General features: G+C 41.9%; 2 protein-coding genes and 1 long non-coding RNA gene across 42 annotated transcripts in view; 2 read left to right on the top strand and 1 right to left on the bottom strand.

The window, feature by feature from the left end:
• Positions 1–3,485: 3,485 nt before the first annotated feature.
• On the top strand, positions 3,486–9,310 carry CCT4 (chaperonin containing TCP1 subunit 4). Its single transcript, XM_005507338.3, has 14 exons — positions 3,486–3,968; positions 4,281–4,333; positions 4,568–4,657; positions 4,830–4,938; positions 5,637–5,779; positions 6,421–6,542; positions 6,625–6,757; positions 7,106–7,245; positions 7,531–7,627; positions 7,745–7,855; positions 8,094–8,224; positions 8,311–8,545; positions 8,750–8,863; positions 9,102–9,310. Exons 1-14 carry the CDS (start codon positions 3,851–3,853, stop codon positions 9,114–9,116), a joined length of 1,611 nt encoding a protein of 536 aa, XP_005507395.2. The 5' UTR covers positions 3,486–3,850; the 3' UTR covers positions 9,117–9,310.
• Positions 9,311–10,178: 868 nt separating this feature from the next.
• The window catches only part of LOC110362511 (uncharacterized), a 70,520-nt gene continuing 56,141 nt past the window's right edge, over positions 10,179–24,557 (bottom strand). For 20 of the 36 annotated variants that reach the window (XR_010471781.1, XR_010471779.1, XR_010471787.1 and 17 more), the window contains 7 exons: positions 23,459–23,646; positions 21,924–22,018; positions 20,119–20,265; positions 14,750–18,842; positions 14,497–14,666; positions 13,587–13,756; positions 10,179–13,231 (listed from right to left, as the gene is read on the bottom strand). This is a non-coding gene — a long non-coding RNA (uncharacterized LOC110362511). Of the gene's footprint in view, positions 13,232–13,586; positions 13,757–14,496; positions 14,691–14,749; positions 18,843–20,118; positions 20,266–21,923; positions 22,019–23,458; positions 23,647–24,557 lie in introns of all 36 variants that reach the window. The other 16 variants (XR_010471810.1, XR_010471811.1, XR_010471809.1 and 13 more) reach the window with 16 other exon arrangements.
• Positions 10,514–19,545, top strand: FAM161A (FAM161 centrosomal protein A). Of its 5 annotated transcripts, XM_065059342.1 has the most exons (8): positions 10,519–10,587; positions 11,320–11,343; positions 11,695–11,942; positions 12,150–13,334; positions 13,732–13,899; positions 16,105–16,204; positions 16,631–16,785; positions 17,367–19,545. In XM_065059342.1, the coding sequence occupies exons 1-8, from the start codon at positions 10,534–10,536 to the stop codon at positions 17,812–17,814; spliced, it is 2,382 nt and encodes a 793-aa protein (XP_064915414.1). In that variant the 5' UTR covers positions 10,519–10,533; the 3' UTR covers positions 17,815–19,545. The 5 variants fall into 5 exon arrangements, with proteins under 5 accessions (XP_064915415.1, XP_064915417.1, XP_064915414.1 ...); XM_065059343.1 differs by lacking the exon at positions 11,320–11,343 and having other exon boundaries at positions 10,514–10,587; XM_065059341.1 differs by lacking the exons at positions 10,519–10,587; positions 11,320–11,343 and adding an exon at positions 10,668–10,852.

Consider the following 24,557-nt stretch of genomic DNA (forward strand, 5'->3'; position numbering starts at 1 on the left):
CAAAAATCTACTTGCTGCGCAAAATATTTTGTTCTGGGAAGGCATGGGCATTGCATTTATTAAATGTTTAGGAGCTATTTGCTCTTATCAGAGCATGATTAAGTAATGGTACTTAATAACTTATCTAAGGCCATGAGGTGAAATGATGTCAGCCTCTCTTGGGCAATCGTTGGTTATGCTGTCATCACTTGAGATGCCTTGAGAACACTCAGCAAATTATCTTCATGACACTAATGTTTGTATCCTACCTGACGTAAGTGCAGTAAGTAGTAAGATACACATCCCAGGTATTTCTCGCCTTCTAAAAAGGACAGAGATGCAAACATTCCCAGAAGCTGCATTTTGTCCTAATCACTGATGGTATTTATGTTGTGAAGGTTGTTTGCGCTGCTCATCTTGGAGCAGGACAAGCAGGGCCCACTTGGTATTAGGATCTAGCCAGAAAACACAAGAGTTTCTAGCACATTTAGTCCAAATTGGCTATAAATCCAAGTCCTATTTGAAGGACAGAGTACTAGCACACAAATCGCATTTTTTCAATAAATGAAGCTAAAAAGTATTACCCCCCAGGATCACATGTGTGGGTGTTTTCTGTATAATTTGTTATCGTCTCACTGCTCCTTGAAAATGCTGGAAAAGGTCAGAACAGCCAGAAATGATGATAAGAGGATAAGAAAAACATTATAATAAACAGGCAACTCTGAGTCTAAGCTCAGGTCTAAAACAAGCCTGGAAGTTTTCTGCGAGTGCTGGCTCTAAACTTAACCTAACAACACATTTGGTCCTTTGGGTGTGAAACCTCAACCTTCACCCTGACGTGACGCTGAACTTCAACAGCAAGTCTGACTGACTTTCACCCATCTCAGATACACCTCCCACAAGCAGCATGAAACTATAAATACGCAAGAAATGTCTCCCCACAGGCCTCTGCCTGGATCAACATTAACCACTGACACACAGGTCAATGGGACATTGCAAGGGAAGCCTCACCGTAAGGCTGCCCCTAAGTACGCACTAGTAAAAGGAACAAAATCATCTCTGTTTCATGTAGAATGAAGCATAAAACTTCAACACAAGATCAAACCAAGCTCTGCCCAAGGGGTTTGTTTGACACAGAAAGAGGTGGCAGGGGATGACAAGCTTTAAATAAGTCAGACAACTTCTTTTACATCCAGCGCAAACCTGATCACACAAACTCACGTTTACAAAACCCTTAATCCTAAGCCTGCCCTGAAGGCCCAGCTCTAGAGAATCAACCCTGCCAGACCAAAATTATTCAAAAGAAAGTAGCTGCTAACCACAGCAGGCCCAACCTTAGCTCAGCAGCTTGTTGTTACACACCAAGTTAAAAACAAATCTCCACCCAGCAATGGAACAAACTCCAACCCCAAATGATTCTTAACACTAGCAGGGCTGTTTTTGCCAGACAAGGAGCGATGTGTAACCACGTGGCTGCGACAGCATCAGTTCTGACCTTCATTTCCTTCAAAAATCCTGACAAAACCTCAGTGATGGTCACAGCACACGATCTGTGTTTTCCTGCAGGAAAACTAGGTCCTTGGTGCCACTCTCTGGCATAACCAAAGCCCAGTTCAGCACCAGAGAACATTTGCCACTGCTGAAATGGACACAAAAATGGAGCTATACCACTTATATACATCCAGGAGAAACCAAGGAACCTCCCGTGATACCACAACAAACTCTAATAAACATAAATGTACTTCAACAGCTCTTTTAAAAGCTCAGCTCTATACTGAGTCTAGCTGTAACGTTGCGTTAAATGTCGAGGATTTAGTACTTTTGCCATCGCTGCTCGATGTACTTTAAGATCAGGGTCAGAGACCCCAAGGAACTCTGATATTTAGGATGTGTTTCTGATGATTTTGAAGGTGATATAAACGCAGGTCGAGACTCTGGCTAGTCGACCTTTCCCCTATGACCCGGTTGTATCTCCAACTTCATCCTGAAAACTCGTTTCTTTTCTGCTTGCTAAAAATTGAATACAAAAAGGCAAAGACCATTCACTTCCAAAACCTTCTCTCTACGACAGTTTCCAGCAGACAAAGAGCAGCTATCAGCGCTTCAATAGTGCATAAATCCAGCAAAAATAATTCAAAAGCAACTGTTAGAAATGGTTGAGAGATGACGAAAACATGTAACTATTGCATCTTTTTTCCTATTTTTCTCTGACAACCAAATGCTTGGTTTTTACATAGCGCCACACAAAGCTGCTGCTGGCACTAATTGCTCACCGTGAGGACACGTTTCACTTGCAACGAGAGATAAATGCACATACTTGGAAACAAGCTCAAGAGCTCACATCCTCTGCCTGTTTCTTACAATGTGTGTTACACCAGCAGCACCTGACTAGTGCAGGGACACATTTCTTGTACAACTGTACGCAGGAGCACTTTACTGGTGCTGCCGTATTATAAATCCTGACTTCTCACACCCACTCAGGAAATAAATCTGGTTTAGATACAACTTGGTTGTTCTTCTCTTAGTCAGAGCTCCTTCGAGCTGCTGCGCCCTCCTTTGCGTCTTACTTTGAACACAGTACAGGATTAATTCACTCTGTGAATTCAACTCTGTGCTTTCAACTTAAACCATATTACATGTGCATTCTGCTCAAGGTAAATAAAATAAATTAAATATTTGGAAATCCCAAAAACCAAAAGCATACAGAAGCTGCTTATATTGATACAGTAACCAACGCAAGATCATCCCAAGAGGTATGAGCTGCCTTTCAATTCCGGCATTATTTTTATTGATGATAAAGCATAGCTTTTTACAATGGCCATCCCAGCTGAGACGAGTCTCTCAGGTGTGGAGATTGGGGTGTTGGAAGAAAACACACATCGCTTCTATTATTTTATTGTAATTCAAGTCTAACTCCACTGGCAATAAAACAACTCAAAACCCTTTTTGATAACAGGTTCTGCAAAAGACTAGAAAACAGGTGCTAAAAACCTACTGGGATGGCACAGCAGGTCTTGGCCTTAGCAGGAAAAAGCTGCAAGACAGCATAATAAATAAAGGCATAATAAAGTCTCGGATGGCCTAATCCTGGGTACAGCTGCATTCCCACCCCCCACAAGCCGCTTATGTGTCGCTAATACTCTAAAAATCACCTGAACTCGTTTCTGAGGTGGCAGTGGCGCCGGGTTTCACACAGGAACGGGTGAGAACGGCCGCGGATCTCCCGGCTGTGCCACAGGCGGGTTCACCCGCCTCACACTCCCTGAGGAAACACCGTCCCTCAGAGAGCTCGGCCGGCTAGCGGGACCCATCCCCAGCCGCTGAGTGGGTGAACAACCCCACATACCCCCCAGGGCTCCGCACCCAGCGGGGCCGAGACCGTGAGGGGACCCGCTGCCATTTGAACGCCCCGCCCGCCCCGCCCCTGCGCCCCTCAGCGGCGGCGCGTGCCCAGCCCCGCTATTGGCGCAGCGCCTCCCTCGGCGGGAAACCGCCCGAGGCCCCCGCGCGGCTCATTCTAGAAGCGGCTCGCGCTCCTTTTAGGTGTCCGCGCTATTCGCCGGCAAGCGGGGGGGTGGTGCCTCTTTTCAGCTACCAGAACGCAGGCGCGCAAAGGGGCAGCTTCTACGTGACATCACGCGCGGCGCCGGCCAGAAGGACCCTGGCGCGTCCCGCTGGTGGCGGCGGCGGCTTCTGGAAGGATCCGGGCGCGGCGGTCGGTACCGCGGGCCCATCCGCGTCCATCGGGGCCCGTCCGCGTCCATCGGGGCCCGTCCGCGTCCATCGGGGCCCGTCCGCGCCCAGCGGGGCCCATCCGCGTCCAGCGGGGCCCATCCGCGTCCAGCGGGGCCCGTCCGCGTCCAGCGCCGCCATGCCGGAGAGCACCGGGGCCAAGGCCCACGGCGGGGCCGGGAACCGCGCTAAGAGCACCTACCAGGACCGGGACAAGCCCTCGCAGATCCGCTTTAGCAACATCTCGGCCGGCAAAGGTGAGGTGAGGCCTGGGCGGGGGGGGGATGTGTGATTTCTAATGCTGTATTTGGCATTTGACACAAGCCTTGGTCGGATTACTTGGTATCTAACACCTCTGTATTGTTACACGAGTAATCAAGCGATCGGATGTTAATTGTTTAAATAAAGAGCTGCGGAGATCTGTCCTGATGTTGCAGCCGTTCATGATAACGGTGAGCTGTGTAATGCTGGGGGATGCTTTGTCTCCAGGGGAAACGTTCGGGATGACGGAGCGAGAGCTGGTAGTTCTTTAGATCCACTTGCAAATGTATTTTTTCTTCTTTTTCTAGCTGTTGCCGATGCAATTAGAACAAGCCTTGGGCCAAAGGGAATGGATAAAATGGTAAATCTTACACTTATATCGATTTAAATCATCAAAGCTTACTGGGAATACTGTGAAGCCAACATATTTTATCTTTTGCCTTGAAATGCTTTTCCAAGTTTCATTCATTTAAGGGGAAGTGTGAACTAAATGCCACTTTGAGAAGTAATATTGTCAGGAAAAAACATTTTGCGTTCAGCATGACATAAAGATCTGTAGTTAGTGATGAGCCCTGCGTTCTCCTTCCCTTCTCAGATCCAGGATGCTAAAGGAGATGTGACAATCACAAACGATGGTGCTACTATTCTGAAACAAATGCAGGTTCTGCACCCTGCAGCCAAAATGGTAGGTGGGTTTTATTTATTGCTTAGATGACATTATGTGTCCGAGCTTAATTTCTGTGACCAAGAAAAAGAGATAAATGTAGCGACAGGGCAAGAAATTTTGTGATCAGTTTTAAGCTTGCAGGTGTGTGTTAAGTAGCACTAAAGATAAACTGTCACAATTTGTCATTTAGTTGGTAGAGCTCTCCAAAGCACAAGACATTGAAGCTGGGGATGGCACTACGTCTGTTGTCGTCATTGCTGGAGCTCTTCTGGATGCCTGTTCCAGACTTCTTCAGAAAGGTAAATAATATATATTACTTCATATAAAACAAGACATAGTTAAGTCCTCTGTCTGCTTGCATATGTGTAACAAAGCTTAAATTAGCTGTTTCCAGTTGAAAAGTGAAAGGCAACCCAAGTCTTCACATTCACGTTTCGCTTTTGATTAAAAATCTGTTTAGCTTTTTATTTTTAATGGAATGCATTACTATTGATAGAGGAAACAGGCTAGATGATGTGATGAATGTTGCCGTGTAAAAACTCCCCTCAATTATACTGGTACTTCTCATATGGACAAAGAGCATAAGAAGGTATAAGTTAAGTTTGGGACCAGTGATTCTACAGGGGCTTTTTATATTTGGCAAATTCATCACCTCTTATCACTTACAATTTAGGGACCTTGAGAAATTTGGTCAGGAAAAGACGCAATTCCAGAGGGTAGGAGCGTTTTTACCTGTCCAGCCAGATAACAAGTGACTTTCTTTGTGCCATGGAAGAACAGTGAGAGTGATTGGACCCACAGCGTTATTTTTTGACTCGAATTTGGACTTTATAGCAATTTCCTTACACCAGCCTTATGTCAATACACACCGGTTTGCTTGTTGTTCTCTTTCTGGCCCATGACAACAGTCTGTCTGTGTTCCCCTTCTCTCCCAGTACTGGTGGTGCTGCTGGAAAGAGAGGGTGAGGAAGAAAACACCTTTTTATGCTCTCCGCAGGAATTCACCCCACCATCATTTCTGAGTCATTCCAGAAAGCTTTGGATAAAGGTATTGAAGTGTTGACCAACATGGCGCAGCCGGTGGAGCTGAGTGACAGAGAGACCTTGCTGAACAGCGCGACCACTTCCCTGAACTCCAAGGTACCACTGATATTTGAACCTGGTACCTCTGAGTTTTGCCCAGTTCGTGCTGCTGTTCGCTTCCTAAGAACCCCCTGCCCATCGCACATCTGGTTGGTTTTGGCTACCTGACTTTTCTCTGAAAAAGCCACAGCTGATTGAGAATTTCCCTGAATTTCGGTCTGAAATACTTTGTCATCTTAGATGTAGAATGTAAATGTAAGAATGAGCCTTCACCCGAAACAGACCAGAAAACTCAGGTGGGATCTGAGCGCTTTTGCCAACAGTCCGGGTAAGCAGTTGTTCATGCGGCACAGACTCCTAAGCCAGCATCAGAATCCAGAGAACCGTGCTGGTCTCCCTTCGGCAGAACAATCTGGGAAGCTCTAAAGTCCTGTCTTAAGAGTCTAAGAAAGATAAATCACATTTTCTTCCCCAAGTCCTTAAGTGTGGGTTTTCCCACCAGCTGCGCTTTGCTTTCAATGGAGCAGCCATTAAGAAGACACATTAAGATATCAGGTTAATGGTCAGGGAGGGAAAATGAGCATTGTTTCAAAATTTAGAAGTCAAGACACTGAAATATGATGACATCATTTTGAAATTACTGTTTAAGAGTGTTAAATCTCTCATTCTTTTTTTTTTTTCACTATTAAATGCCCTAGGTTGTGTGTCAGTATTCTAGTTTACTTTCTCCAATGAGCGTGGATGCTGTGATGAAGGTGATTGACCCAAGTACAGCTAATAGTGTGGACCTCAGAGATATTAAAATTGTTAAGAAGTTGGGGTAAGAAACGTTTTTTAACCAGACTAACTTTGTCTCTCTGAAATCAGCTTCCCAAAGAGCTAAAGACACTTTTTGTTTCCAGAGGCACAATTGACGATTGCGAACTGGTTGAAGGACTCGTCCTGACTCAGAAGGTGGCAAATACTGGTGTAACCAGAGTGGAAAAAGCCAAAATTGGCCTCATTCAGTTCTGCTTGTCGGCTCCAAAGACAGATGTAAGTTAAGCTGGGACTGGAGCGAAACCTTTTGCTGTCGTACCTGGTAGACACAAATGTAACAATAGCGCATCTTTTTCAAGATGTTGTAATGTCAACTCTATGCCGCAACTGTAATGAAAGTCTGCAGGGTATTGCGTACATACTTAAGAACTTGGAGTTGGTATAAGAAGGAAAATACCACAGAAATTCAGTACTTATAATAATTTAAACAGTCTCTAAAAGACATTTTATTGTCATGCTTGTTTGTGTTGAATCACACGCTATAATGTTAAAGAATGTGGAACATCCTGACAGTTGCTTTTAAAGTTCATAACGCTCGTTTTTCTCTTTTTTTCTTTCTAATAGATGGACAACCAAATAGTTGTTTCGGATTATGCTCAAATGGACAGAGTGTTGCGTGAAGAGAGAGCCTATATTCTGAATTTAGTGAAGCAAATTAAGAAGGCTGGATGCAACGTGTTGCTGATTCAGAAGTCTATTCTGCGGTATGTGAATACCAATTTACTGGCTTTTTGGGTGTGTTTGGGGCAACAATTGTTTGGAATACCCGGAAAATGGAAGCCAAATCTTAACAGTCTTGGTAGAGTGTGAGACTGGCTGTAACAGTGACCACACTTTTAGAAAGCACAAGTGGTGGTTGTATTTTGAGTTGATTGACATCCCTCCTCTGTAGGCTGAAGAATTTCAGCACTGCTAGTAAGAATGTTGCAGTTTATGACCTGGTTACTAAAAACAACCCTGTGGAGTCACTGCTTCCCTCTTGTTTTTAGGGATGCTCTGAGTGACCTCGCCCTCCATTTCCTGAACAAAATGAAGATCATGGTGGTTAAAGACATTGAAAGAGATGACATTGAGTTTATCTGCAAGGTAATGCGAGCTATAGAAATGGTGGTTTAAGCAGCAGCGGTGTTTAAAGTCTGCCCTGTAACTAAGTACCCCACCAATGCCAGGAGGTTCCTTATTTTTTACCCGTTCTTTTTTCAGACCATTGGGACTAAGCCTGTTGCTCACATTGACCAGTTTACCCCGGATATGCTGGGCTCTGCGGAGCTGGCAGAGGAGGTCAACCTGAACGGTTCTGGGAAACTAATCAAGGTGAGTGACAAAAGATTAACACCCACTTAACATCTACCAATTATTTTAATAACTAATGATTTTTACTAGTGAAGTTATTACATTTAAGTACCTCCTTCTAATCCAAGCACCCACTGACCTGAGAAGTGCAACAGTTTTGCTTCACCAGATGTCAGTACTGCTATAGAACTCGCAAATACAACTGAAGTCTTTGTCCAAACTGTGTTCTTCAGTCTTATTATTTGGTTTTGTGTTTCAGATTACGGGCTGTACAAACCCTGGAAAAACCGTAACCATTGTGGTACGTGGATCCAACAAACTTGTTCTAGAAGAAGCTGAGCGTTCAATTCACGATGCCCTGTGTGTCATAAGGTGCTTAGTTAAGAAAAGGTAATGTCTCACGTATTACGTTAATAATCCAGAAAGCCAATCATTTATGCGCTTATGTAAAACGAGTTTTTAATTTCTGTCCTCAGAGCTTTAATTGCAGGAGGCGGAGCACCGGAGATCGAGTTGGCGCTGCGCTTGAACGAGTACGCTCGCACTCTGAAGGGCATGGACTCGTACTGCGTCCGCGCGTACGGGGACGCGCTGGAAGTCATACCGTCCACGCTGGCTGAAAACGCGGGGCTCAACCCCATTTCAACCGTCACGGAGCTGAGAAACAGGCACGCTCAAGGAGAGAAGACAGCCGGCATTAATGTCAGAAAGGTAACGAGGAAGCGCGGGAGCATAGCTTAAAAAAATACTTGGGTGTTAAAATGCTGAGCGTTAGGGCTGTGGGTAATATAATATTCCTGTTGGGGACGGAACAGTTCAAGCACTTTGTCAAATTCAGAGCTGACTGTCCTGAGGATTCTGCTTAAAACTTGCTAAATCTGGTTGGCACAAAGTAAAAGCTGCTTGTTCTCCCAGGGTGGCATTTCCAACATCCTGGAGGAGCTGGTTGTGCAGCCGCTGCTCGTGTCTCTGAGCGCCTTGACTCTCGCAACAGAAACCGTGCGCAGCATTCTGAAGATTGATGATGTGGTGAGTAGTGTTTGCATCCCATTTTATTTAGATATTGTCTTCTAATTTGTGTGGTGTTCCTGTGCTACTTTGACCAAGTGGTTTTCTTATAACTGCAATTAAACCAAAATAAAATGCATCATAATTGCTGCACCTTGAGTTCAAGGGACTGAAATAGCAGGATCTTTAAGCGGAGAAATAGCAAGTGTTACGTGTCCTGTGGATTTCTTATCCCTGATCCTCTGAACTCTCTTTGCAGGTGAACACTCGGTAAGCTGAACAAAGAGAATGGGGACTGTGCCCTAGAGCTCCTGCCCTGGACTCTGCAAGATGGTTTCGTCACCAAAAACGCCTGCGGGAATTGTCTTAAAGTCCACAAAGGCTTCTGTACTTTTATCACGTTAATTTAAAAAAAAAGTCTGGTTTGAAAAAGGAAATGCTGTTTATCAATAAACATGCAGTAGTCTACTTGAGTGTTTGCTTTATCATTTTGCTAGAAATAAGGTAAAGTTTTTGTTACGTCTGGTTTTCTGTGCTACATGCCCCTACTTAGCTCTGGAAAGGTTAACAGCAAATAATTAGCTCTTATATTCTAAAAATAACAGGGTAGTGGGTGCATCTCACTGAAACAGTTGAAACTTTCATTGGGCTCATGTTCAACTCCCCGTTCCTTTCAGGAAAACCCCAGGAGTGAAACTTTTGGATGGTTTAAGTTATCCACACACACCCCATCCCCCCCAATCAGGTGGTTTTCCTAGAACTGCCTGAGAAGCTTTATAATAATGTAAATCACACTTTTCTAAAACATATCATACATGAAATGTACATGAAAATCTAATAGCTGAAGGCAATGGGTGCCCCTTGTGTTGCTGCATCTCAGTGCGTTAGTTGCAGTTCATTTGTTACAACATTACCTTCAATACTTCAGAATAAACATTTTTCAACTTTTAATTCTTAGCCTGAAGTTTTGAATTGACTCTTTTTATCCTTTTTATTGCTGTACCGCAAGGACCTGATTCCTCTTTAGGAAGAAGAAAAGTATTTGTGTTTCTATTTACAAACAGAGCTGTAGCTTTTGCATAAACATCCACCACTTTGTTGACCAGTTATTGTTGAAATACTTTCCTATCACGTTAATTTTATTACATTAATTTTTAAAAAAATCTGGTTTGAAAAAGGAAATGCTGTTTATCAATAAACACGCAGTAGTTGAGTGTTTGTTTTATTTTGCTAGAAAAAAGGTAAAATTCTTGTTTCATTTGGTTGTCTGTGCTACATGCCCCCACTTAGAGCAGTCAGAATAACTGAATTATTAAAGAAATAATTGATACAGGCATTCAAGCTCTCCACACATTATTTATTGGCTGTTCAAAATTACAAACGATTCCTTACCCCACAGGGTGACATCCAGCAATGGTCTTTCTTAGTTTAGGCGTTAACCTCCATTAAAGCTTCACGAACTTCTTGAGGCGACTTAGAGCTGTCGTGTGTGATTTCACCCGTTTCTTTACATAGAATATTTGTGATTTCATTGCAATAAGCGGCTCCACAATTATTTCTGCGGACCCCGCTTTACCTTTACTCCGCAACAGCTTTTCCCGAGCGCACACTGTAGAGATTGACTAACCCGAGGGGTTGGTCCAAGAGCGGGTTCCCGCCCCTTCCGGAGGCTCCGCTCCGCCCCCCCGGCCATGGCCGCGCTCGGAGCCGCTTCCCGCCCGCGGCCCCGCGCTCCCGCCGCGCAGGTACCGCGGGTGTCGGGGGCGGGACGCGCTGGGGAAGAACCGGGGGACGCGGGAGGCCCGGGGCCGGGTGACCAAACCCACCTTTGTGCTGCGCGGCGACGCGTGGGGACAAAGAGCTGTAGGAAAACCTGGCAGCTGGTCCTGCCGCCCCGATCCCTTAATGAGCTTGTTGAGCCGCGGAGGTCCAGGAGCCGATCTAAGAACTGGATGGTTCTGCGGAGCCAGCACTGAAAGGGGCGGCTGGTGCACAAAGGCAGAGCAGCAGGTGGATGGATGGTGCCTTTTGCCGGGCGTTCTGCGGCGGCTTCTTTGAATTCGCTTCTCTGATCGTGTGATTCATTTTGTCTCGGGTGACTACGCTTCAGAAAAAATCAGATTTTTGCAGTGAAAACCCAACAAGGCTTTTTGTTGGAACGTTAAACCTTATTAAAACACCTCTGCGTGGGAAAGAATTATTCTATTTTTTGGATAAAGACACTAATCCTGTTATTTTTTTTAAGCACAGTGCTTAAAATAACATAAAGGAAGCCTTTGTAACGCTGACTAACCTGGTTTTAATAACTTCTTTAAGCTCAAAGTGTTTAGAGAACGTGTGTACCTGCACACAGCTGCAAACTGCCCAACAGTATTGGGAATATAAGCAGTGCAGAATCCCTGTCATTTCACAGTAAGGTATGGAAATGGGAATAAACATTTGTACACAAAGTAATATTTTTAATATCTTATTTTTAGAATGCTTATGGAAAGGGAAGGCAGGTAAGGCTTTGTTTATATTTTTACATAAAGGCTTTTTTAGAGCTGTGTAATAATCAAGGAAAAATCACACCTTTGGTATCATTTAAACTGTTTTCCTTTCGATAAATCCTTTAGATCATCTTTCCTGGTATAAGTATATTGATTGCAGGGACAGACTGAGGAATTTTACGTGCTTCTATTAGACCCTTAGGATCTAAATTATTATGCAGTATGATTATTCCGTGTAACCCCACATTAACATTTTTATACACTATCTCTGTTTGCTGTTACTGTACCATTTATTACACTAAGTATTAGGAACCTTGTTCCCCTTTCTTCTACCAGTCAGAACATTTTAAACATCTCTTCTAGGATGGTTTTGCTTTGGATTCAGATACCGGCAGAGAAGAGACCGTCTCTCAGAACGCAGACTCTGACAAGGGGATAGACTTTTCCAAGATGTGTGATTCAAATCAAGAATATTACTTGAAGCTGGAAGAGCTGAAGAATGCCCACCTGGAGACCATGGCAAAATTAGAGAGTATGTATCGGAATAAACTGTATTTAAAAGGAGTACAACCCTCGAAGAAGAAAAATGCCGCTTCTCCTACGAGTTGTAGGTAAGTTTGGTGGTATCTTGATCTGAAGACAGTGGTGATACAGGGGGTGTTTTTCTTTCTGCCTGTTTCCTGTAAGCAGATAACCACGGAAAAGTTAGTTTTAATCATAAAAATGCTTATTCAGCTTGCTAGCGGATTGTGGGAGTTGCTGGTTTTGCATCAGTGTTGGACTGGGCTCAAACCAACTCTTTTTTCCCTTTTTTAAAGGCCAACTTGGAAGAAGAGCTCATATGAGCCTCTAAATCTGCACAAATCCTTTTCAGACTCTGACTTAAGCGATGCCTTAGGCTCAAGTATATCTGATGGATCTGACAGGGAATTAGCGTTTGAAGAAAACGGGAGTGAAACTGGATCATCTGCATTTGCTAAGGAACGGATTGAGAAAATGTGGGACGGCTTCTCAGTGGAAGATTACATCTCCCGCGCCGAACACCGCGTACCCAGCTCTCCGGCCTTCAGAACGATACGGAGGAAACAGAAAGCGTGGTCGCCAAAAGTTACTGTGCCCAAGCCTTTCCAGATGACTATCAGAGAAGCCAGAAAAAGAGAACAGAACATCAAATCCAAGTCGCAGGTTGAAATGGAAAATCACTTATTGAAGAAGCAGCTAGAGGAGGAAGCGGAGTGTCAGAAGCAATTCCGAGCCAATCCAGTGCCTGCCGCTGTTTTCCTTCCGCTCTACCACGAAATCGTGCAGCGAAACGAGGAACGCAGGAGGTCTGTGAAAGAGAGGAGCAAAGTCAAGCTCTTGGCTTCTCAGAAGCCGTTTAAATTCATCGAACGGGAGAAGCAAAGGAATGAAATGAGGAAAATGCAATTAAGAGACCTTTCCGCACCGGAAAAGAAAACCAAACTGTTCAAAGCAAAACCAGTTCCGAGATGTGTTTATAGTCCGGCTGTTAACGACAAGCTCAAGGAGGAAGAGCTCTACAGAGAAATCAGGATCAGAATGAGGGCTGAAGAGCTGCTGCGCAATTCATCCCTCCCCAACAGCAGACTGGCTCTAGCAAATACCAAGAGAAAGAAGAAACACAAGTGCATCGAACCAAAGGAAACAGAAAATAAACCCAAAATCAAATCAAGTGTTCCAGATTTTCAACAGCTACACAAGAAGTTTCAGAAACGGCTCCTGCAGCAGAAACAAGTGAAACACCTCACGGTCTGCGAACCTTTCCATCTTCGTACTCCGTCTATTCCCTCGAACAAGGGGAAGATTTTGCAGGACATTCAAGAGGATGAAGAGAAGCGGAAGGAAACACGCTGGCCGTACGCCTCTCCGAGACGGGAACCTCGAATGAGAAATTCAAGTGCAAATTCACATCTCTCAGGACTTGGAGAAACCAAATCGCCAAAAATCACAGAATCTACAAGACAGCGGCTACAAGTCATCAGGTGACTCCTTTAGCGGTGCTCTACATTTCATATATACTTTAAGAGCAGACTTCTTTTGTATTTCTACACAGTTATTCAATTCTTACTTGCAGTGAATACAGGACTTAATGATATAAGGGCTTAACTATAATATAAAATGGAAAACATGTAAATATATGACTTAATTAGCATTTGATTGTTAAGAAACATAGTGCATTTTTCTCAGGACATCCATAGGAAAGGCACAAATGCCAGTGGTTTCACAGGGTGTACCTGAATCCCTGGGAATGGCCCACACCTTCTGTCCTCTTATGCCAACCCTATTTTCACCCTGCTTTTCTCTCTTGAATCTCCTTTGCGGAAGCTTCCTTTGAAGTGTTGCTCTTGATTTCAAATTAATTCAGCCTTTTCCACCCAGGAATTCACTTGAGGAAAAGAGAAAGCTGGAAGAACAACAAAAAAGGAACAGGACAAAGCAGAAACAAAGAATGAAAAAGCTCCAGAAAATTGTAACAGCTCGGGCTGAGGCCAATGACCCACATCAGAGCCTAGCTCAGGTGTCTAAATCCAAATTAAAAACATTCAGGTATTTTGTTGCGTTCCCCTGAATCCTGAACCTCTCCTTTTACGTTGTATGTTAAACATACAACGTAAAAAATAGTCTAGTCTAAGTTTACATAATTACACATTTGATAAGTTATATACTATGCAAGCAGCTAGTAAAGTGGATAAATTTAGGATTTCAACTGGGAAATTGTTGCCTGTTGTGACGATTTTTGATCTGTATGTTCTACCTTATAGCATTATACAGGATGCTTCAAAAAGACCCAATTTCAAAGCAGTAGTGATTTCAAATTGGGTCCGTCTTTGTGAAACACCCTGTAGAACAGCTAACAGGAGACTCCTGTGTTTTCTCAACTCTTTATCAACTAAAGAGGAAATATTTCTTAAAAATCCAAAGGAGCAGTGTAGTTACAGAATATCCTTGCGCTGCTGGATTCACGGCTTTTGGTACAACTCTTGTGCTAATTGTCTCCTCAAGTAGCAAACTTCTCACTTCTTTATCCCAACAGGTCCCCACTTAAGAGGGAAAATTACAGCAGGGATATTTTTAACTTAGCATGTGTATCAGCAGCTAAACAGGAAGCTGCTGGTGCTTATGAGGAATGGGATCTAAAGTTACCTTATATACATTCAAAGACTCTTTTTGCATGACTGAGGGAAGTGCACAGGGCAAACCATCAGGGCCTTCTCAGGTGGTTCCAGCTCTGCTGCTGATCTCACTCTCAAGCTGCTGCTTGACCTTGTGTTTCTGGCTGATTTAACCATTTCTGCGTCTTGTTCTTTTCCATCCTAGGGAAAAAAACACAAAACAAACTATCATCAATGTGCTTGATGACAAAATTCATAGCTTGGACTAACAACTTTTAAGTTACCGTAGTAAACTTGGAGCAAGGTGTTCAGAATATGGTTCAGGAGAGAAATCTTTCTATTTGAAGGTGGGGCTGGGAGTTAAAAGATAACAAATAAGGTTTCGTCCTTCTTTTTTGCTTTACATGGGTCTCTTTCTTTATAATTTAAGTGTCCTCAGGCAGATGATCTGCTGACTCTAGGACAAAAGCAGAAAACAATTTGAGTTCCAGTAGCAGGGTGGAGAATTAAGAGAGACAGTGGGTGTCTTCACAGATTTGATTTGAGTTCATTCAGCGGCGAATTTCACATTACAGTATTTAGCTTAATCAGATTTCAGGAGTATTGTAAAACACTCACGCTTAATTCTTGTCTGCACATAAAGTTATGCTGTTATAAAGCAAGATTACTTCTCCCTGGTGCTGATGCATTAAGGCTGGTACAAGCGCTTAACTTGATAATGCTTATTTCAGCATAGGCTGGGTAATAAGGTACATTAATGTAAGTGCTCTTCTAACAGATAATTAGGTTTGTAGGAAGCTGCCAGAGAGCAAAGCGAGTAGGAACAATGAAGTTCACTCATTGGAAATAGTGAATAACTTGCATTAACACACAGCACTATTACAGAAATTCGGAGGATTGGAAGGGAAAGAGGCAGGAGGGTGCAGAAGTGGAAAATGCCACCCTGAAGTGTCTAAGTGACACCAGAGCCAGCCCAGCATAGAGGCAACATCCCAAAGAAGTGTCTTTGTCACACACCAAGGGTTACAGCCCATGCTGCCTGTGTTATCTAGTGCTTGCTGTCACCTAAGATATCATTTCAGTCTGTGAATCAACAGTGTCATCATCCCGCTATATTGATGGGGCCCTTGACAAACCAACTGGGAAAATAAACAGTGTACTGTGGTCCAGAATGTGGCCACCCATCTTGTGACATAGACTGGGAAAGCAGCAAGATTCTTATCAAACTTGTCCTTAAAGTACTGACTTTTATGATATTTGTTTCCTGTGGTGTACTCTGATTTTTACCAGTCCTTTCAAACTGTTTAATTTCGCATCGAACAACTGGAATATCGGTATGAAACCAGCATTTAAAAAAACCCTAAGTATCTAAACTTTAAAAAGACCCCAAAACCTAAGAATTCAGCCAAATTTTATCCAAAGTGATGACTTCAAATGTGGGTTTGTTCCGTATTTCCACAGGCAAGCAATTGCTGTGAAAATGAGACAACATATCTCAGACCCTGAGACACCACCACAAAATAATTTACCATTTATGTGTCTTTAAGTAGGACAATATTTAGCTTGTTAGGAGTAATTTAGCTGCTGTAGAAAATTACTTCTTGTATTCTGAATTAATCATAACTTCTCTTTCCCTCAGGAATGATGAGAAGCAGAGAATGCGAGAATATTTGCAAGAGTTGCAAGAAATGGAAGAACGAGTAAAACAAATGCCATTGCTTTTGGAAAGAGTCACTCAGGTTGTCTTGCTTCTGTATTATTTCTTACTCTTTAAATACCGCGTCAGACATTTGCAGTCAAACATTTTTAGAAGATACCTGAAAAATACTTTTGAGACGGGTATTCGTCCATTTTAATCTCCGTTGCCATATAAATAGTACTAATTTTTGTGATGCTTGCACAGGGAACAGTGACGGCTGTTGTAAACGTGTTGTCCAATTTAGCTACAACATGAGTAACTATAAACGCAACAAAAAAAATCACAGCAAAAAATATGAGAGCGTAAAGCGTTCAAGTATTGTTTTGCTGGTCTTACCTGCAGTGAATAACTGTTCAACTTGTCAGATGCAATTAAAGAAACAGCATTAATATAAATAAATAAAAGTATCAAGAGACAGGTGTTGAATGCATTTAGGTAACACAAAACCACTGTGGTTTTCCTACAGAAAAACGCCAGGATAGCTGCAGAAAAGCATTATTCAAGCAGACTGCGAGCGCTGGGGATATGCCCAGAGTTTGTTTCAAAGAAAGGACAAACAACTAAATTACTACAACGCTCCAGTGCTGAAGCCTTTAATAGCTCCATTGATGCCAGAGAAAGGTAGAGATTACTGAAGGCTTCTTTTTTTACCCCACTACATGCCTAGTCATTAGAAAGTATTTTTTGATGTGTAGGTTTGGGAGGGATTTAAAATCACTTGTAATATTTCCCAGGTAAATATTTGACTATGTAGTTAGCTTTACTAATGTACGCATTAGTATGTATTTTTAATTGTTCTTCCTGAACTAAGTATTATTTCATAAACCAGAGAAAAGTACTGGATATGTTATATAATGTACTTCAAAGATGTAACATACTTATTTGATCCTTGTCTGGCAGGTTGCTAAAAGTCACTTCATACTGCGCTACTTTTATTGAATGTTTAGAAACCTTATAAAAATACAATATCCATTAGGTGTTATGATTTAGAAGGAAGCAGAAACAAAAGAAATTGAAATATATAAGCAATACTGTTGAGTTACTTTCTAGCATAAAAGGAGTGTGTCCCCCTCCTTTTCCTTCCCCCATTCCACCCCAGTTCCAAGCCTACCAGGACTTGTTCTAGATGACTTTAAGGTAGTTTAAACCCTGCAAAGGATCTTACCTGAAAATCAAATCCCACATGCAAATTGTCTTTTCAGAGTCATGAGGGATAAGGTGAAAGAAAGGGAATCCTTTGAGGAAGCAGCTGATGGTGCCCGGTCTGAGCCGTCCTGGGACGAGGAGGAAGGAGAGAAGAGAAAAGGCATCAGAACCTCCCCCCAGGATGGTCAGTCCAGTGAGGAGGAGGAGGAGGAGGAAGAAGCCATTGCAGGGGAGGTTGGGTCCAGCCCCAGCTCTGACCAGCACAGTGATGAAGAGGAGGATGAGGAGGAAGCAAAGGCAGGCCTGTCACTTGGCCATTCCCAGGAGGAGGAAGATGGGGACCATCAGTCCAGACCCAGCTCTCGGTCTGACCAGTCCCCTGAGTGCGAAGAGGAAGGTCAGTCTGATACCGAAGCTGAGGGTGCCGTCAGATACGAGGATGAGGAACATGAAGATGAAGATGATGAGTCAGAAGAGAAGCCCAGCGATGATGAAGCTGGCTGAGTGGAAGGCACAATGGCCTGGGGCTCAGGAGCTTGTTTCATTGCTGGCAGTGAGGCAAACACCAAAGAAAAACTTGGCACTTTGCTACTGATACAGAATTCTGTGAATTTAAACCTCTTTGCTTCATAGCCTTTCTAGCACAGAAATTTTATCTATTTTCCAGTAAGATGAAGTTACTAATTTGTCCAGAATACACTGAGAGGAGCCACTGAAACTTTCACAGAGATTTTGAACACTTACAGACAAGTAAGGCAGAAGAGTAAGCAGAATAACACGTTGTGCTGCTCATCTCGTGTTACTGTCTAACCGAGGCCCAGAACTACTTACAACTCTCTTTTGTCTTGAAGAACTCTTGCCATGATCACGCAGAATCATTCTTCATAGCGTAATAACAAACGGTGACATTAATCTTCATATTCATTGAGACAGTAAACATACACTGTAAAGACAGAATCTTATACATCAGATAAAAATGTAGCTCAGCAACTCTAGTTGCATTGAAAGTGTGGAAGGAAGCACTTTAGTACCTTTTTTTTTATTTACACACTTGCTACTCAGGATTCAGCAACTACACAACAAAGATTAGAAATGGAAGGTTTAGAGTTATTTTTTGGGGTGGTTTGGGGTTTTTTTTTGTTTGGTTGGTTTGGTTATTTGGTTTTGTTTTTCCTCCTTTCTCTTCCTATCAGCAGCTTTCTTGCTAACCTGCTGTCAAGGGTTTTAATTGTGGGGTGACAATAAAACCCTGGCAGATGTATTGTTGACCTCCTCTCCCTCCCCTTTCCCTTGTTGCCCCTCCCTCTCCCCCTTCCCGCTAAGGACAGAGAGAAGAGAGCTGGAAAAACTAAAAATGTTTTACTAATGCTACTAATAAGAAAATAATACAAAATATACAAAACCAATCTTGAAAGTCCCAGCAACTGCAGAGCCGGCACCCGAAGTCCTGGACTGGATCCTCCAGACAACCGGAGCTGGATTCAGTCTCTCGCTAGGCCTCGGTTCGCGGGGACGACTAGCAAGGTCCTCTCCTAATGTTGGCCATAAGGAAAAGGGAAAAATGGATGAGATCCTCATGATCTCCCACTTTTATATGAAGTATTCACGTGAATGGAATGTTATACAGAGTTGGTCAGTTTCTTGGTCACCTGTTTCTCGTTGCCCCCCGCAGGAGATGTGAATCTGTGCTTATCAATGATTTCACATTCCATTGCTATGTTTACCAAAACATGTATCTGGTTCTCCAGGAGAATGCAGCTCATATGAAGGTTTTAGCTGCCAGGCAAATTCACCAAAAGAGAAACTTGTTTTTTAACAAAACCAGGACAGCTGCCCTGTGCAGTATAAGCAAAGAACATCCACGCAATGACAGACCACGAACACGAACATCAAACAGGCTTTTGTCAGGACAGAGGATAACGTGACATTGCACAGGTGCTCAAAACACCTTCATTGAATAGTAAATGCATTTATTAAAACTACCAGGTTTGCAAAAACATGACTAACAATACAGATTTTTATTTTGTTACCATTTCCTTCCATGCCGCATGCAAGAGCAATTAATAAATCTCTTATTATTTCTTCTGACTGAGAAACTGTGCAACAATGTTTAGAAGATTTTTCTCATGATTACTTCTATTTATTTTTCAAGTGTGAGCATAACTTATATGAATTTGAACCTTATTTTTTTTTAGTTCAATAAACAATCCATTGTATATGTGTCATACATGAAAATATTAATCATTTCTTCACAAGGGAGATCAGTTTACAATCTCTAGTTCCACCTGACAGCCCCACAATACAAACTTGAGTCGGGTTTGCTTGTGCTTGTCAGTATTTTGTAATTCTGAAGAGCTGTACAACGTGTTATTGAGTTTTTAGTCACGTATTACTCATTTGTCTCTTTAGTAAACCAGGGGTTTTGAAAGAAGACAGAGGAGCTCTAAAAGAACAATAATATCTAATTGTTGAACTGTTAAGACACAGTAAAAATATTACGAAAACTACTTTAAACTAAAAGGTCTCAAAACCAACGCTTTTGTTTTAGGTTTTAGAAGGAGTTGACCACCTGTGTAAAACTTCGATTGAGCTTTTGCTATATTAACCTTAATAAGAACAGAATTAATGAACACACAAATAAATGGGATATAACAAGGAAGAGTTAGTACAGCTTTTGGCCTTTTTTAGCGTTTCTGAAAAAGTCAAGCAGAATCCCGTGGATTAAGGGGATCCAGTTAATAAGGTTCACATAGAGTTTCAGGAAGCATTTGACAATTTGCTATCAAAGGATCTCAAATCAAATCTTACCGTAGGAGAATAAAGGTCTTAATGAATTAGTAACCAATTAAACGTTGAGGGAAGAAAAGGTCAATTCTCACAGTATAAATGTAGTTTTTGGCAGATGTTCAATGAGATTCAGATTCCAGAGTTTGCCGAGGCCACAGTTATTCAGTGCTGTGAAAAAACCATGAAATTTGACTGCAAAGAACATGCTGATCTTACGACACTGAATAATAGAACCAGTTTCAGTATTAATAAGTGCAAATAAATGCATGTGAGGGGAAAAAATACTCCTAAATTATACAATACTGTGCACTGGAAAAAAAGGAATTCCATCTTGAATACTATATGCAGTCCTGGTCCTCCCATCTGAAAAGGGATTTATTATGTAATGGGAAGAAGGCAATAAGAATGATCAAAGATAAAGAATGGTTTTCATATTACGAGAAGGTAGTTTGGTTTTCATATAACAATATATACTGAGATTCTTTAATTTGGAAAAGATATGAGAGATCGAACTTTGAGATATTAAAGGAACCATTTTATGGAAATTGCATTGAGCAGCACAGATTTTCGAAGCGGAAGAAGAGTGAAGTTTAAATCAAAACTATGTTCAGAGATTGCATTGCAAACAAGAGGGGGATTAGCGTTCCAATAAGGAATTAAAAAGGAAAGAAATAGCAAAGAAAAAAATCACAGATGATGGAAAAATTAGCAAGAGATGGGTCAGGATGAATTAAACCTCATGAAGCAAAGTGCAGCAGTGAAAAGTTCTTCAAAGAAAGAATGAGAGGCACAAACACCATGAGATGAACAATAGGCTGGCCTAAAAACCATGGCATGATTTGACTTCTTTTGTTTGTTTTGCTCAGGAGGATGACTAAAAATGTAGACAAAACAGGAAGAAACTAATAGGATGATGGCAAAGCAATGAAAATACTGTATATAAAGAAAAAAAGCCAATAGCCTCAACATGAAAATCCAAATCCAGGTGAAAGGTTTTGGTAAATTACCAAGATGCAGATTAGTACCACAGGAAAGGAGAATATCTAGTACTGTGAACTCAAGACATTTTGATTTGATTAACATACAGGGGAAAAAATGTACTTTGATTCACAAAAGATGATATCATAGAAGCATTTTAAGGTCAGAAGCTCATAAAAGGAGAAGTGATCATCAGTTGTGCCTTCAGGGAAACTGTCCTCACAGGAGGGAGAGGAATTGGAAAGTTTCTCACAGATCATTGAGTATTCTATCTTTAATATTTTAATTAACAGCCAAAACACTAAAGTAGAAACGTGTGAAAATTTGCAAAGAAAATAAGAAAGGTGTATCCAAGAAAAGGATTAAAAATAGCACATGGGAAGAAGAGAATAACTGTGTATATAGACTGTAGCATTAAATAAAAAGTGCAAGGATAATGTTTCTTTAATGGGAATTCATCCCATGAAGCTGTAAGGAGAAAGACCCAGATGACTTGTTGAGCGACAGATATTGTACAACAAAATGTGGTCATAAAAAAGGTGATGGATTCGAACAATATTTCCAGCGGGATGGGAAGAACGATACTTCTAAGTCTACAAACATCACAGATCCCATTTTTAGGTTTATAAGCAACTCTCATGGTACTGAATGTGAGCAGTAGCCTTAGTTAGAAATTTCATATTAAACATCAGAAATTTTACATTTTTAGCAGTAGCAAACTGCAGAGGAAAAATGAATATCATGGCCAAGTAGAGCAAATAGGGGTTCGCTGCTCTGCCCCCTTGCCAGCCATGCTTGTGCCATCACAAGGGAGAAAGGAGAATGAAGGCAAGGAGGAAAAAACCCACCTCTTTGAGCAGGGATACCGGCCTGGTGTGGTGGGAACGTGCAGTCATGGGGTCTGTGTGGGTCCAGGAGAGCAGAACTGAGCAAAACAGGAAACCTGGCAACCAATCAACACCAAAAAGCAAAAAATATTACCAGTGGCAAACTTTCTTTTATGTCTTTTAGCAATCAAAAATCATTACCCTCGATTCCGGAGCAAATCTGATTTTCCAAAAAGTATCCCTTTAAAAAAAATAATCAGTATAGATACAAAAGCTACATTCCAAAGGATATAATAGTTTTCCACATGGGAACTATGACAGTCTTCTAGGCTTTTTGTATTTTTGTTTTGTTTGGGTTTTGGGTTTTTTTGGGTTGCGTGGGAGGGGATTGTGTGGGGTTTTGTCAGAACTTCCTGCAGCACAAGCTCTTTGGACTCTGCATCTCAGTCAACTTATGTCCCAAACACACAAAGAACAATCATAACAAGAAGTATTGTACTCTGTACTATAAACACTGAAATAGAAAGATTAAGGAAAAAATAATTAAAAATAGAACTACTTTCTTTCCAAAGGAAATAACATGATTTTTACCCCAGTGTCTTTTGTCTTTGTTACAACAATGGTTCATTTCAGGCCATATCTCACTGCACTTAGAATCAGGAAACCCTGGTACAAATGTACTAAGGCAAATTGTGGTTTGTTTGCAAAATCTGCAGGAAAATCTGTGGCACCGCAGATTTCAAGGGACTTGCTGGAAGTTAACATAGCTAGTTTGGGGGAGTTGTTTTCTTGGAGCACAACTCTGACAATACGGGAGAGCTCTGCAGGTTATGAATGTGACTTGTTGGAACATCTCAGCGCTCTAAATGAAGTCACACATCATATAATGGGGCAGGTTCAGCCACCAACTGCTGATCCAGCCCAGATCCCAGCTCGATAAGAGAGGGATACATGGCAGAGAAGCACTCCGCAGCACGTTTCCACACGCTATTATTCCCAGCAAGACCCCTACTTTTGACTTTAAAAGAACTGCAAGAATTCAGTTCTCAGGATTTGACTTGTTAGAGGAGAAATTTTATCCCGCTTCCCTTGGGAGCAGCGTTTCGACCTGCAAACTCAGAGCTCTGGAGAGCATAGAATTGTTACCATGTCTGAAATGCTTCCCCCAGTGTTTTGCCAGGATGATACATCTTCACTACCAACAACAACGTAGCGTTTCTCTTTCTGCTGTAGCAACTACAACATTCCCATTGCGGGGTTTGCTTCTCATAAGAGGAACACCAAAAGATCACATTATTTTTCACTGACAAAGCTGAAAAGCTGTTCTCTATTCAATACCAATGAACACTAAGGGAAACCTCCCAACCCCCATAAGTTCAATGGTACAAAACCTGCCTCCTCTTCTTTTTTCATCTCAATACAGTAAACAAGCAGCAACCTTTCTTCTATATATTTCAAAAGTTTAAACACTTCAGAGTAAGCATAAGAACTGGAAAGCAAACTGCTGTACACTGCCTTACAGACATCAATACATCAACATTTTTTCTGATAAGCACCTTTCTCATTTCCAGAATCAAGATTTTTTCCTTTTCATTTGTCCTTTTAAGCTTGGAGTTTAACTGTTCCTTTAAAAAGCAAAAACATTTTGCTGTGCTTCATGTTGGTCCCCTGGGTTTGCTCTGCCCCTCCATGCTGAGTTCCTTCCAGACAGGTTCGAGTCCTCCGTTTTAATTAACAAGCTGCCCTGGGTAGGGAGAAAAGACACCACATCCTCCACGTTAATTCTGAACAACAGATTTGAAATTATCTTCAAACCTCTGAATTTCTTTAAAATAAAAAGTCGTCAGCTTTTTTAAAAAAGTCAAGACTGACTTTAGACTTGCTCAAACCACTCCCTTAAGGAGCAACATAAAGAGTTCACCTGCACCTGAATTTCTCCCAGCTGCTTAATTTCTCCCAGCTGGCAAATGGTTCCTAGACAAGGGGAGCCTGGAGTTCAATCTGCTGCGTGGGTCACCACAAAGACATAGAGCTCATCAGCTTTCGAACAAATTAAATTGGTGGTCAGAGACAAAAATAACATTGGTGAGTATCCAAGGCAGACTTCATCCTCATATTTGGCCCATGGCAAAAAACAGAATATGGAGTGGTGTGCTATTTAAGCAAAGAGGTATCAGGGAACTTTTAGGATGTGGAAAACAACGGGTTGTAAGCAGCAATGTGCAGTGTCTGTTCACTGACAGCACTGTGAACAAAACAGTTTTCTTCATCCCATCTATCAAAGATGTAAAGTCATATGTCAGTCACCTTAGGAGGTGCAGGACAGTAGATGCATTAGCAGAGGAAGGAATCAATTCAGTCAATAAAGGAATTGATACCTGTCTATAGTTAGAAAACGCCTTTTACAGAACAAGTCGTTCTTCTGGATCATTAAGAAATAAGAATTTTATTGAGTTTCTAAACACACAGATGCATGTATAATTAATATTGTCGAAGTGCCAGACATTAAGAGTGTTTTAGGATTTTAAACATTCTCTTCTTTTTTCTTTCCTTCTCAAGAGTGCATCTAACAGCTATGGGGAAAAGAACAGACATTTAAAAGTTATGAATTCTCTGTATAATAAGCAGGGGGCTGGTACATAATGCTTAAAGTAG

This window comes from Columba livia, chromosome 3, assembly GCF_036013475.1.
Source record: "Columba livia isolate bColLiv1 breed racing homer chromosome 3, bColLiv1.pat.W.v2, whole genome shotgun sequence".
NCBI classification, from domain to species: Eukaryota; Metazoa; Chordata; class Aves; order Columbiformes; family Columbidae; genus Columba; species Columba livia.